Source organism: Humulus lupulus, chromosome 1 (genome assembly GCF_963169125.1).
Source record: "Humulus lupulus chromosome 1, drHumLupu1.1, whole genome shotgun sequence".
In the NCBI taxonomy this organism is placed as follows: domain Eukaryota; kingdom Viridiplantae; phylum Streptophyta; class Magnoliopsida; order Rosales; family Cannabaceae; genus Humulus; species Humulus lupulus.
This window is the reverse complement of record NC_084793.1, coordinates 269,686,779-269,700,532: the sequence shown is the minus strand read 5'-3', so window position 1 is coordinate 269,700,532 and position 13,754 is coordinate 269,686,779. Positions and strand designations below refer to the sequence as shown.

Sequence of the window (13,754 nt, the reverse complement as noted above, 5' to 3'; positions counted from 1 at the left end):
TAACCACATAGACTTAAGTTAAATAAATAAATAAAAAAATAGGAAACTCCCAGACTTCTATAAACCGACTCTATCTCTTCCTTCACCTCTCTTTGGAAGACTTTCTCTCCATTTGAAGCTTGGGGAAAACTCTTGGTGAATCAAGCTAAAGACTAAGAAGTGGAGCTGAGATTTTGGGGAGATTAAAGCTTGGAACCTAGAGGATTAGCTCAGAACCTAATTAAGCAAAGGTAAGTTTCTTAATATGTTAGTTATGTTGATTTGCACCTGAATTCTGTTGATATTGGGTGTTAGGAATTAGACATGCATGGTTTGGATTCTAGGATTGGTTTTGATTGCTTGATGGGTGTAGGAATTGGTTCTTGAGTTTGTTGGTATGCTTAGGTTGCATAAGTATGAATTTTGGGTTTAGGTGTTGGCTTGAAGGAAATGCAAGGAAAAAAAATGGTTTTTCTAGGTTTGGAGGTGAGGGCCGCGACCCTAGGAGGGGCATGCCGCGGCCCGTGTGCACTCGAGGCCTGGGGAGGCCATGGAGCTCGAGGCGTGCCGCGGCGCTTGGCCAAGCATGCCGCGGCCCGTGTGTGTTTCTAGGGAGGTGCTAGCCTCTGTTTTGAGGCTAACCGCGACCCTTGAGGGGTTGGGTCGCGGCCCTAGCCCAAGGTGCAGGGTGACTTGTGGGTTTTGACTTGGGAACCTAATTGCTAAGGCTCGGGATGGATTTTATCACCTGGGTTGATATAATTCAAGGTCCGGAGATTAGAATTATGGCTCGAAGCTACTTAATGGATTAGAACTTGATGGATGGAATTGTTAATGCGTTGTGACTAGGTTTTCAGCGAGGCTCGGACTAGGGAGCTGTGCTCGGGACATTGGTGCTTAGAAAGCTCGAGACACAGGTAAGGAAACTACTGTTCCATAGAGCTTGTGTTGCAGGGCTCGGCCCTATATGATTGTGTTGTGGGGCATGACCCTTTGACTGAATTTATGTGTGTTCTAATATCTGTTTAGTATATTATGAGTATATGCTAATGATGGAACAGTGATGGCCGGGAACGGCGAAGGCTGGGAACGGCGATGGCCGGGAACGGCGAAGGCCGGGAACGGCGAAGGCCGGGAACGGCAAGGGTCCGGGTGCAGCGTTTAGCACACAGAGTGCGAGTTGCTAGGGTGAGACCCTAATGGATACCTGGGATATCGTCACGGTTTAGACCGCGAACCCAGGGCCTGGTAAAGCGCCTGGGACGACATGGCCGTACTTGTATGACCTGGTGTTGGCTTGATTTTATATTAAATGTTTGATATGCGTTTATCATCTGCTTGTGAGGGTTTTCTTGCTGGGCTTCGGCTCATGGGTGCTCTATGGTGCAGGTAAAGGCAAAGGGAGAGTCGATCAACCTTGAGTATGGCGAGCGGGACGAGCGGGACGAGCGGCGCGTACATGTCCGGTCTGCTTGGCTGCCTTGGGCAGGGGTGTTTTTGGGAGATGTTTGTACAAAACCTGAATTTGTCGTTTAGTTGACTCTAACTAAATTTTGAATTGTAAATATTTCTAAACAATGATTTTGGGATCTCAAACATTATATGTCTTATAATTTCCAATGAAAGGTTTATTTTCAAGTTTATAACTCGGATTATGATTTAATTACACTTTTGACTTAAAACCTCGATTAGCGAGATAATTGTACTTTTAAACTCACTTAGTAACGGCACTAAGACAGTAGGGTGTTACACTCATTGTGAGCTGTTCGACTCTCCTCTCTAGAGACATGCTAAGTATGTATTGTCAAGCATTGGAGATCAAGATCACAAACCTTCAGCACTTTTGCAGTCAACTAAAATATCTCTAATGGTAGGCTATGTTTGACTTGAGAATTTTTAATGTAAATATATGGGTCTCATCATATCATGTTGTGTAGTACATTGTAATATATTAATATGATAAAAAAACTAGGGCCCCATATAAAAATATTACATTTAGGAAAAAATATTTTTTTCTCTGAATTATAGCATTTGTATACTTTTGCTCCCTAAATTTTTTTGCTAGGCAAAAATACCCCTTGAAATATAACATTTGTAGACTTTTACCTCTTCCATCTAAAATAGTAACAGTTTGTTGTTGTGGCGCTTAAAAATATTAATTTTTTATTAATTAATTGATTTTAAATTAAAAAAATTAATAAAAATCATTTTAAAAATAAAAAATTAATAAAAACTTATTTTTAAATTTATTAAATTATATAAAATCCAACAAATAAAAAATCACTAAATATAAATAATTTTTAATCCAAATATAATTTAAAAAAAACTAAACCTAATATTTGAAAACTAAATTATACTCTGAACTAAACAAAAGTAAATTTTTTAATTTTTTACTTGATTGTTTTCTAAATGTGTTTACTTATCTACATGTGAAATATAGATTTAATTGAGTTTTTCATTTAATTCAATTTAAATATTTTAGTTTAGTTTTGGAATATTGATTTTTTTAAAATTATATTTGGATTAAAAAAATTTATGTTTATTGATTTTTTATTTATTGGATTTTATATAATTTAATAAATTTAAAAATAATTTTTTATTAATTTTTTCTAATTTAAAATTAAGTAATTAATAAAAAATAATTTTTAAGTATATTTAACTGCAATTTTCACGGAAGCGGCAAAATTCAACAAGTACTATAGAAAAAAAAAAACATTTTGTCATAAAAATTTAAGCTTTACACGGTTTCACAAGAACAAACCCTAAAAGAAACTATCATCGTCTCACATTATCTCTATCTCTCACAAACCCAGCAGCCGCCTGCCTCCTCTGACTCCATCTCTCACGGTCGTCTGTCACGGCTAGGGTCCACTCTCATGTGGCCTCCCCTCCCTCTGACTCCATCTCTCACAGTCGTCGGTCACGGCAAGGGTCCACTCTCAAGTGACCTGCCCTGATGAACAGGCACACAACTTGACATTTTCTCAATCTCAGGTGCGTTCAGCAGCGGTGTCGTTCTTCGCTCAAGCGGTCTCCCGTCACGCACAACCTAGAGGTATTTTACTATTTATAGTAAAAAGAAGTTTCTTTACTGTAGTCTATACGGTATGAAGAGTTTTTGTATAATGCTGTGAATGGATATGTTCTTTACCATTTAGAGTTTTTGTATACACTCCCATCTTCATTTTGGATTTAGGAATATTATTAGAACTGTATATTGTATAATGTTTACTGATTTGGGAATGTAATATCTAACCATTTTTTTTCTTTCTAACCTGGTGATTTAATTCCTCGACTTAAAATACTGACTCAAAGCTTCACTTATAATGTTTATGGATTTAATTTAGTACTGTATGATGTTTACTGATTTGTGTTTTATTATTTATTTTGAACCTGTTTTTGTTTTTTTTTACTTAATCTCCCTCAAAGCTTTATTTAATAGCTTTGACTAAACCTGTATATTATAGACTATAAGTTGATTTCATTTATTATAACCTCAAGTATTTTCTGGTATGAAACCAAAAGGAGAGAGCTAGCTCTACTATGATGTACTTATGTTATATATTGAGGGAACAAAAAAGTACAGAAAATGTTATTACCGGACTCAATCTTTATTATTATATATATTTTCACAATATCTTTAATGTCAATTATGAGCAATAGAGCAGTTGTGATCTTTTCTAGGTTTGAATATTTTGGTTGCTCTTTTTTTTTTTCGTTAAATATTAAACAATAATTGCGCTAAGCTTGTGCACCTGTTGTGCATTGTCATCTATTAATGTTGTTCTTGTCTCGTAATGTTTTGTTCACTTGATATGTACTGCGATTCTTGGACAAAAGAGAAAAGAATTAGGGATATATGTTTGCTGAAACTTACAATGAAGCTTAAGAGGACAATGATATGGTTGTGGCTTGCTTTTCGTGTTATATTTAGTACTTCAGATTGATGTTGTGAACTTGAATTTTTTTCAATTGTTGGCAGGATGATTAATTCTTAGAGAGTTGAAGTATTCTAGACTTGAAGAGTTCTTGTTGTAGATTAATTTTTATTCTTAGTTGATTATGTATTTTTTTAACCAAGTTGGATTGAGTTTGAATTTCCTTTTATACCTCTTTTGTTAAGTTGGTCAGATTTGTTATTTGCAGTTACTCAAGGACCAAATTTTGTTAACAAATCCTAAAACCCCTATCCGGGAACGCAATAGCCGCCATAGGTCTCGTCTGCGTTTAATCCCAAAATTTCTGTGATTCACCATCTCTCTCTCTCTCTCTCAATCACTCTTCAAAGCTGTCTCTGCTGCCGCCGGCTGCCCCCAGGTCCGCTGCCATTTTCTCTTTCTTATGTCTTGGTCCTATTTTATGTAATGTAATGTATTCTTTCTCTTTTTTGGCTGAATGTTGATTTTGATATCGTTTAAGTTTATTTTTAGTTCCTAAATCTGATTATTAACAATGAAACTTTAAGGCGAAGAAACATCGAACTAATGGACGGTCCACAATGTAAGTATACGAATTTTTGAATTAGAGATACATATTGCCCCTCTATAATTTTTTTTTTCATTCGGCTGCTCTTTCTAGGTGTGATTGAGGTTTGGAAGACTGTTTTTCGTTGATTATATGTTTCTTAATACAATAACTGAGATTGGTTTTTGGAAAATGGAGGAGAATGAAATTGCATTTCTATTAGTTGGGATTTGAGAGTAAAGCAAGTATTGTTCTCTGTGTTATTTGTTTTTCTTTTTTTGCTATTTTTAAGTAAGAACTTGTGAAAATGAATTTACTCTTTTCCTGTCAAAGTTATGAGCCTAGCCCATAGTGAAGTTCAGTGTTCCCTCTCGTTATGCATTTGGGTGTTTGTTTGCAGCTTCTATGCTCATCTTTGTTGGTTTAACTAATACCTTATATTGTCTCGTGGATGCTAAGGAGGGTTGTTTATGATTTCAGGATATTTTGGCATTTTTGGAGTGGTAGAGTAAATTCTAGGAGTGAATACTACAGCAATGCAGAATGTGCAGCGTGTTATAACCCGTCTGTCCTCCATTTCACTTATCGCAAACACTTCGAGATTGAGAGTGTTGAATGAGAATACAAAAGATGCGCTTCAAAATGGTGCTGTAATTCACTTGAGGAATGGCAGTAGAGTTTATAAATATGCCACCTCTCATCTCTTTTCATCAACGTCTCGAGGTGATGGTGAAAATGATGGCGAAGGTGAGTGGGGAAAGACTGTAGCTGGAACATTTGGTGATTCCACTTTTGGGAATTTGGGTTGGGATTCAGTGTCTTCTTGGTCGACTGGAATTACCAAGGATCATTTTGATGGGGAGGTTGCAGGTCATCGATCTAGTGATGGTGATAAGTCTCACTCTACAGTGATCGCTGAGATTCAAAATGTTGATGATAACTTAAAAGAATGGGAAGCGGAGAACAAGAGAAGTAAGGCCGTTTTAGATGGATGGGGAAATAGGATGCAGGAGACGACTGTCTTATTGAAGCAAGTTCGAGAACCTGGTGCAAGAGGATCTTATCTCAAGGACTCGGAGAAGGCTGAGATGTATAGACTGCACAAGGAAAATCCTGCAGTTAACACAGTGGAGAAATTGGCTAAGGATTATAGGATTATGAGGCAGAGAGTTCATGCCATTCTTTGGCTCAAGGAGCTTGAAGAGGAGGAGGAAAAAAAGCTTGGTCGTCCTTTGGATGATTCTGTTGAGCTCTTGCTTGATGCCTTTCCTGAGTAAGGAACATTTTGATCATTGTTTATCTCTTTATCTTCTTGTTGAATTGTGTTGGTAGAAAATTTTATTAGTAATGCATGCATAAGATAGGTTACATGATATTCACTTTTTCATAATAACGGTTTAATGCATATTGCAGTTTCATGAGAGTTATATCTTTAGTACATGCACACTCCCTTAGATGCGGCTGATTTAAAGTATATTGGTGGTTTGATTTGTCTGCATGTGTACCAAGAACTGGGAATATGTATTAAAATTTTGTTATTACCATGCTTTTGATGGAAACCTCCCTAACATAAATAGCAAAGACCCCAAAATGCTAGTATATCCAGACTAGAACACTTAGTTTTGCACTCTTTTTTCTATATATATATTATTATTTATTTATTTATAGGTTATTTTTTCTTATTTTATAAGATCATTCAACATATGGTACCAGTAGTGTCATTATTTAAGAAGTATAGAGTCTTTTGAATTGTATAGTTGACTGAATGATCCAAACTCTGTTCTTTACACAAATTTTTCTGTACATATGCTCAATTTACTCTTTTGTTGTAGATCTGAAGATATTATCAATGTTCATACATTCTATGTTTTTCCTTTCTGCTGTTAGTACAAAATGTATGCTCCCAAATATCAAGTCCCTTCAAGGTTTTACAAATTCAGCATAAGACCAATATCACAGTAATATGCCTTGGAAAATTTAATAGGCTAAGCTCCAATTGCTGACATTTATGGATTCTAACGTGTAACCAAAATCCCTATGGTTTGGAATACTATTTTGATAGAATTTTCATAGGTTAGAAACTTTCTATCTCAGAAATCAAACACAATTATTGAAATCCCTCAATTAAAACACTTTATTGATCTCAGTAGCAAAGAACACAACTAGCATCTGAGAGGCTAGGCTCTCCAAATTACAACCTATTCGAGAGGGTTGTTCTCTCCTTAGACCAAATCTGTCTATTTCCCAGGCCCCTTTACAAATGAATCTCCTCCCCTTTATATAGGTACTGGATAGAATAATAGAAATCTAACTAGGATCCTCTAATTACAATACTACTCAGCCTATTAAAAAAATGCTAACTAGATACAAGAAGGGAATCAATAAAAATAAAACCAACCCTACTCTAATTATGCTCGTGACCGCCTATTATACACATACTGTATGGGAGGTTTATCAATACCCCCAAAAAATTTAACCTTGTCCGCAAGGTGAAAGGAAGGAAATTGCTCCTTGATGGTGTGGAAAGGCTCCCATGTAGCTTCGAATTCTGGTAATGCTTTCCATTTTATTAAGATTTCCGAAGGGTAGACGGCATCGACAGTAGCAAACTGGATATTCAAGACTGCCTTGGGCTCCACTTGAAGTTCAAGGTTTGCTGTGAGTTGTGGTGGAAGGGTTGGAGTCGCTGGATCGTTGCCAATTGCTTGTCGAAGCTGAGAAATATGAAAAACAGGGTGGATGCATGCGTAGGCAGGAAGTTGGAGTTTGTATGCTACCGCACCAATTCGTTGGATGATGGGGAAAGGTCCATAGTATCAGCCTGAGAGGTTTTCATTGGGACGTTTGGCAAGGGATTGTTGGCGATATGGTCTTAATTTGAGATGAACCATGTCGCCAATAGAAAATTCCAGCGGTCTTCTCTTCGTATCTGCTTGTAACTTCATTCGGTGTTGGGCTCGGAGAAGATGCATACATAGATCATCTAAAATGGTGTCTCTAGATTCCAATAGTTCATCCACGGATGACACTATGGCAGTCCCTTTCTTGTATGGGATAAGGGTAGGAGGGTCCCTACCATAAAGAGCTCTAAATGGAGTGGTCTTGAGTGAGGTATGGTAGGAGGTGTTGTAAGAATACTCGGCCCATGCTACCCATTTTGACCACTGCTTTGGTTGCTGGTACGTAAAGCAGCGTAGATACGTCTCTAGGCAACGATTTAACACTTCGGATTGCCCATCAGTTTGAGGATGGTAGGCGGTGCTTTTCTTTAATGTAGTACCTTGTAGTTTGAATAGATGACTCCAAAATTGGCTTAAGAAAATTCTGTCCCTATTTGAGATTATTGATTGGGGAAGACCATGTAGTCTAACTATCTCTTTCATAAATAAATCAGCTACTGTAGGAGCAGAAAATGGATGCTTTAGTTTGATAAAATGGGCATACTTCGAAAGGCGGTCAATAACCACTAGGATAGTGTCCCAACCTTCCGACTTAGGGAGTCCTTCGATAAAATCCATAGTGACCTCATCCCAAACTTGTGCCGGAAGGGCGAGGGCCTGCTATAGGCCAGCGGGAGAAGTGGTGAAAGCTTGTTTTGTTGACAAATAGTGCAGTGTTGTATAAATCGGTGCACATCCTCTCGAAGTCCCTCCCAAAAGAGCTCGACTGCCACTCGTTTGTAAGTCTTGAGTTCGCCTAAATGTCCACTAAATGGTGTATTATGAAATTCGTCCAATATTCGAGGGATTAGTGTGGATTTCTTTGGGATAACCAAGCGGTTCTTATAATGAAGGTCATTGTGGACTTGAAACCCGTGATGTACCTTGCTGCTTGTTTTTACCTCATGGAGCAACTGTTGTAACATTGGATCAGCTGCAATTTCCCTTGCTAGTTCTGGCCAAAGGTTCCATTCTGCAGTGACCATGGTGTCAAGCGTGGCCACTTGACGTGATAAAGCATCCACAACTTTGTCGTGGGCATTCAATTTATATTCTACCACGAAGTTCAGCCCCATAAGCTTAGAGACCCACTTTTGATACTCCGAGCCAATAACTTCTTGTCCTAACAAAAATTTCAAGCTTTGTTGATCGGTCCTCACTACAAATTGTCGACCTAGTAGGTAAGAATGCCATTTAGCTATTGCATATACTATTGCCGTTAACTTCTTTTCATAGATAGATTTCCTTCGAGCTTGCACACCCAAAACTTGACTATAATAGGCGATTGGCCTCTGATTTTGCAACAGAACAGCCCCCAAACCGTGGCCAGAAGCATCATTTTCGATTACAAAGGGCTGAGAAAAGTCAGGTAATGCTAGGACCAGAACCTGAGTCATCACTTCTTTGAGATTACGGAACGCTGTCTCAACCGCTTCACCCCATGAGAATTGGTCTTTTTTGAGCTGATCGGTCAAGGGTTGAGCGATGCGAGCATAGTTGGCGACGAATTTTCTGTAATATCCGGTAAGACCTAAGAATCCGCGGAGAGCTTTGATGGTCTTAGGTAGTGGCCATTCAAGCATTGCTCTAATTTTTTCAGGATCAGCTGCTACCTCTTGTTGAGAAGTAATGTGGCCGAGATACTCTACTTTTGTTTGTCCAAAGGCGCATTTTTTCCGATTAGCAAAGAGTTGGTGCTTGCGGAGAAGAGCCAAAACTTGTGCCAGATGCTGTTGATGTAGCTCTTGTGTTTTACTTTACACAAGTATGTTATCAAAAAATACTAGGACCAAGTGGCGCAAATAGGGTCGAAACACATCATTCATGAGTGACTGGAAGGTGGCGGGAGCATTGGTTATTCCGAAAGGCATGACAAGGGATTCATAGTGGCCATCATGCGTTCGAAATGCTGCTTTGTGCACATCTTCTTTTCGCACTCGTATCTGGTGGTACCCTGATTTCAGATCCAATTTAGAAAAAATTAGTGCACCATTAAGTTCATTTAGTAATTCATCTATTACTGGGATGGGATACTTATTTGGTATGGTCACTCTATTTAATGCGCGATAGTCAACGCAAAACCTCCATGAGCCATCCTTCTTCTTGACAAGGAGAACTGGACTTGAAAAAGGGTTGGTGCTTGGCTGTATTATTCCAGCAGCCATCATTTCCGAGATTAATTTCTCTATCTCGACTTTTTGTGAATGGGTGTAACTGTATGGTCAAACACTGATTGGGGCCGAGCCCAGCTGAAGTGTAATTGCATGTTCATGTGATCGGGTTGGGGGGAGGCCTTCAGGCATGTCAAATACGGCAGTGTTTTAATCGAGAATGTGTGTCAAAAATTCTAATACCGTAGGGTTCGAAAGGGTGTCCTCCCTGTGGACATTATTTAGCTCCAAAATAAAACCTTGTTTCTCTGCTTGAAGGTTTTTAACCATGGTCTTTAGAGACACCAATGATCGGTCCAGAGATGGGTCCCAAACATCCATGCCTTGGAAGTGGACATTCAAGTTCTTGCAAACTCCTTCTCATTTCAGCGAGTCGCCATTCCCCATCGTGACTCTGTATTCGTTTGTCTTCGTGACCGGGATTTGCATTTTAGCTACTAGCGCCTTAGAGACAAAGTTGTGAGTAGTCCCTGAGTCTATAAGTATTACTACTGCATTCGAGCCAAGATGTCCCTTGAGTTTCATGGTTGAATAGCTTGATAGCCCAGCCATGGATTGAAAAGAAACTTCCACATTTTTCTGCAGCTCTGTTGAGTCCAATTCCACTGTCTTCACTGTCGTCCTTGGATTCTGGTTCTGAAATGTTGTCGGTAATCTCCTCAGGGCCCATGATGACTTGTAACTCTCTTTTCTTGCAGTGGTGGCCCGGAGACCATTTGTCGTCGCAGCGAAAACACAGCCCCTTTTGGCGTTTGTATTGGATTTCTGAGTTAGTGAGCTTTCGAACCTCAGTAGTGGAATTTGTCAAGTACGTCCTAGTTGGTGCCCTCTCTACCCTTGTCGATGACTCAATTAGTACTGTGCGGTTGGAGGGTGGGTAACGTTGTCTTGGCTCTGTTCTTGTCCTCTATATCTTGAACAATATCCATGGCTTCATCTACATTCCGGGGTTTGTGAACTCTCAATTCTGCTCTTAATGATGGAAATAGACCATTCAAAAATGTACTTAGTTGCACAGCCAAGTCTATTGTCTTCAAAGGTGCCAAGAGCTTAATAAATCTTTTCTTGTAATCTGAAACTGTCCCCTCTTGTTTGACAGTCAAAAACTAGTCATACAGCGATCCCTCGTGCGTCTCTCTGAAATGGTGAAGCATCAATCTCTTCATCTCTTCCCAACTATGAATAGGTCTCTTGTTACTCTCGTATTGGTACCACAGTGGAGCATCGCCAGAAAATGATATGAAAGCAGCCTCAATCTTCTCGTCCTCTTCATAGCCATGGCAAGTAAAAAATCTCTCTGCTTGCATTATCCATCCGTCTGGATTTTCACCATCAAAGGTCGGCATCTTCAGTTTCGTAAGAGGATTTTCATGGTGGAAACATGTCTTGTGTTGACCCCTGTCAAAGGAACCTCTTTCGAAATTTCGATCCCCTTGGAAACCTTCTGTTGGTGACGTCCCAGCAGACCTTCGTTGAAAATCTGATCGTCCCTCACTCTGGGGGTCAAATGGTGTCTTCGACCCCTTACTTTTTCCTTTTTCCTGGCTGCGAGCAGTGCCATTCACCTCTCCCCCTGTTTCTTGGAGAGTTCTTGACTTTTTTTGAACTGCCAGGAGAGCCTTGAACTGTTGCTGAAGGGTTTCTTGCAGCTGCTGATGAATCTTATCTGCCATCTCCTGTATCGAATTCTGAATGGAACCTTTGATCTCAGAGACTTCTGTCTTCAGAGCTTCAAATTCCTCCTCGATTCCAATAGTAGGATCATGCTTCTCCGCTGCTTTCTTAGGCCCCATGTCCGCATCTCACCGCACCAATTTGATAGAATTTTCTTAGGTTAGAAACTTTCTATCTCAGAAATCAAACACAATTATTGAAATCCCTCAAAGAAAACACTTTATTGATCTCAGTAGCAAAGAACACAGCTAGCTCTCCAAATTACAACCTATTCGAGAGGGTTGTTCTCTCCTTAGACCAAATCTGTCTATTTCCCAGGCCCCCTTACAAATGAATCCCCTCCCCTTTATATAGGTACTGGACAAAATAATAGAAATCCAACTAGGATCCTCTAATTACAATACAACTCAGCCTATTAAAAAAATGCCAACTAGATACAAGAAGGGAATCAATAAAAATAAAACCAACCCTACTCTAATTATGCTCGTGACCGCCTATTATACACATACTGTTTGGGAGGTTTATCATATTTTTTCCTGAAGTGATACAATACTTATAAGTTACCACCTTGGGTTAATACTGAGGCTTTATTATCCTATCTTCTTATATATCTTCCCTTATTTCGCTTATTGTATCTGCAAAACTCTATTAATTAAATCTTTCTTCCTTTTATTGACAACAATAATTTTTTAGTTTTATTTAGTTGTACTGATGTAATATAATCTCCTTATTATTTAAAACATTCTACTTTGCTTTATTTAATCTTGGTTTATGAAATTCTGTTTGTTGCAACTATATTTTCTACTTTCAATGATAGAAAAAATGAGTTATTACTGAAGGGCTTCAGTAATCTATCTTTTAAAAAATTACTTTATATGACAACTCTCGAGTTATGTTAGAACTCTAGAATCTAGATTCAGAAAGGCATTTTTTTCCTACCGTTTAAACTTTTGAGTTAGTAAATAGTCTTTTAGAATCTTGCTTATCCTTTCTCTACTTTCCCCCCTTATCATTTATCTGAGGTTTAGATTTTTTTAATGCCTAAAGTTGGTTACTGCATAAGTTATGATCATTTTCATCACATTCACAACAGGTTTAAACTAGGCTCTCGCTTAACCTTTCTAGTGTTTGAGGAAACTATATAAATTTCCATGTAGATACTCACAAGGGATTTGAACCTTAGACCTCGTGGGAGTAAATAGCACGTTTGACCAATTGAGCTACCCATTGGGTACACAAACTATTTTTCTTCAAATTGTACTCAACTTTTTTGTTTTAATCTTGCAGATTCTTTAACTCACATGACCGGGAATTTCATGTGGCATCACTTCCATACAAACCTGACTTTAAAGTTATGCCTGAGGGTTGGGATGGTACTACCAGAGATCTAGATGAAGTCCACTATGAAATCTCTCAAAAAGAAGATGAAATGCTTTATGAAGAATTTGTCCAGAAAATGAATTTTAACAAAAAGAAAGTAAGTTCCTCCTCAGTGTTCCTTGAGAAAACAAGTAACGTCAAATTTGAACATATAAATATAGTAATGCTGCATTTTTCTTTTAAACTCTCTTATCTGAAGAGAGCACCTATAGCAGACAAGTTAAGGAGTATGTTTAGGTAATGTGGGATTTATGTACGAACCTCTGATATAAAACATTCATTCATTTGATGCCCATAAGTAAATGCCTTACTGGTCAGAACTTTGGGTTTGTGGATAGCTGATCAGAGAACATGAACTATTTTGAGGGATTAGATATTTGTAATTTAATTATACAAGTTTTTAGAGATTTAGTACTGGCCTAGCTGCATTCTACATTTAAAGAATGGTGAATGGTGTGGTATGAATCAGATTTGTGTAGCATCTATTCTGGCATTCCCATGTGCTTAAAATAATTTCTCTGAATGGATATCATCTTTGTGTTTCTTGGTGGTTCCATTGTTTGATGTTGTTGTGTACTCAGATGGCAGGGGAGGTCTTCCGACACAAGTACAGCCGTCGTCGCCCTTCAAATGGCTGGAATTTCACAGTGGAGAAAATGGGACCACGTGGTAAGCGTGGAGGTGGTGGCGGGTGGAAGTTTGTTAGCATAGCAGATGGTTCGAGTCGGCCTCTAAATGAAATGGAGAAAATGTACGTAAAGCGAGAAACCCCAAGACGAAGACGCAAAATCCTTCCTTGATGACTTAAGTAGCCCATGGTTTGAATAAATTTTGGGATCAAGAATACTCACCCTGTGCATTTTTATTTTGTTTCATAAATTTTGCTCTTAGTTTCTATGATTAGAAGTGTAGTACTTTGTGCTGTATTATGAGCGCCTTTCTCTATTTTAAGGAGTATGGTTGTGTTGTAGGAAGAGCTAATACCGATGTTTTATACTGGAAAAGTAAAATGGATTGAAATATTCTTGTATTTCTTTTCATGCAATTAATTTTGGTGAAAATCTTTGGTTGTGGGAAATAATTTTGACAATCTACTGTTCAAATTTATCAAAGACCAATTATAAACATTTGTTTAATTAGTATAAAA

General features: G+C 38.3%; 1 protein-coding gene across 4 annotated transcripts; it reads left to right on the top strand.

Annotated features, from left to right (window-relative positions):
* The first annotated feature begins 2,704 nt into the window (after positions 1-2,704).
* On the top strand, positions 2,705-13,637 carry LOC133806598 (protein GAMETE CELL DEFECTIVE 1, mitochondrial). 4 transcript variants are annotated; one of them, XM_062244694.1, is made up of 6 exons: positions 2,705-3,034; positions 4,126-4,296; positions 4,445-4,479; positions 4,924-5,716; positions 12,515-12,704; positions 13,189-13,637. In XM_062244694.1, the coding sequence occupies exons 4-6, from the start codon at positions 4,980-4,982 to the stop codon at positions 13,405-13,407; spliced, it is 1,146 nt and encodes a 381-aa protein (XP_062100678.1). In that variant the 5' UTR covers positions 2,705-3,034; positions 4,126-4,296; positions 4,445-4,479; positions 4,924-4,979; the 3' UTR covers positions 13,408-13,637. The 4 variants fall into 4 exon arrangements, with proteins under 4 accessions (XP_062100678.1, XP_062100686.1, XP_062100692.1 ...); XM_062244702.1 differs by having other exon boundaries at positions 4,410-4,479; XM_062244690.1 differs by lacking the exon at positions 4,445-4,479 and having other exon boundaries at positions 2,706-3,034.
* The last annotated feature ends 117 nt before the right edge of the window (positions 13,638-13,754 follow it).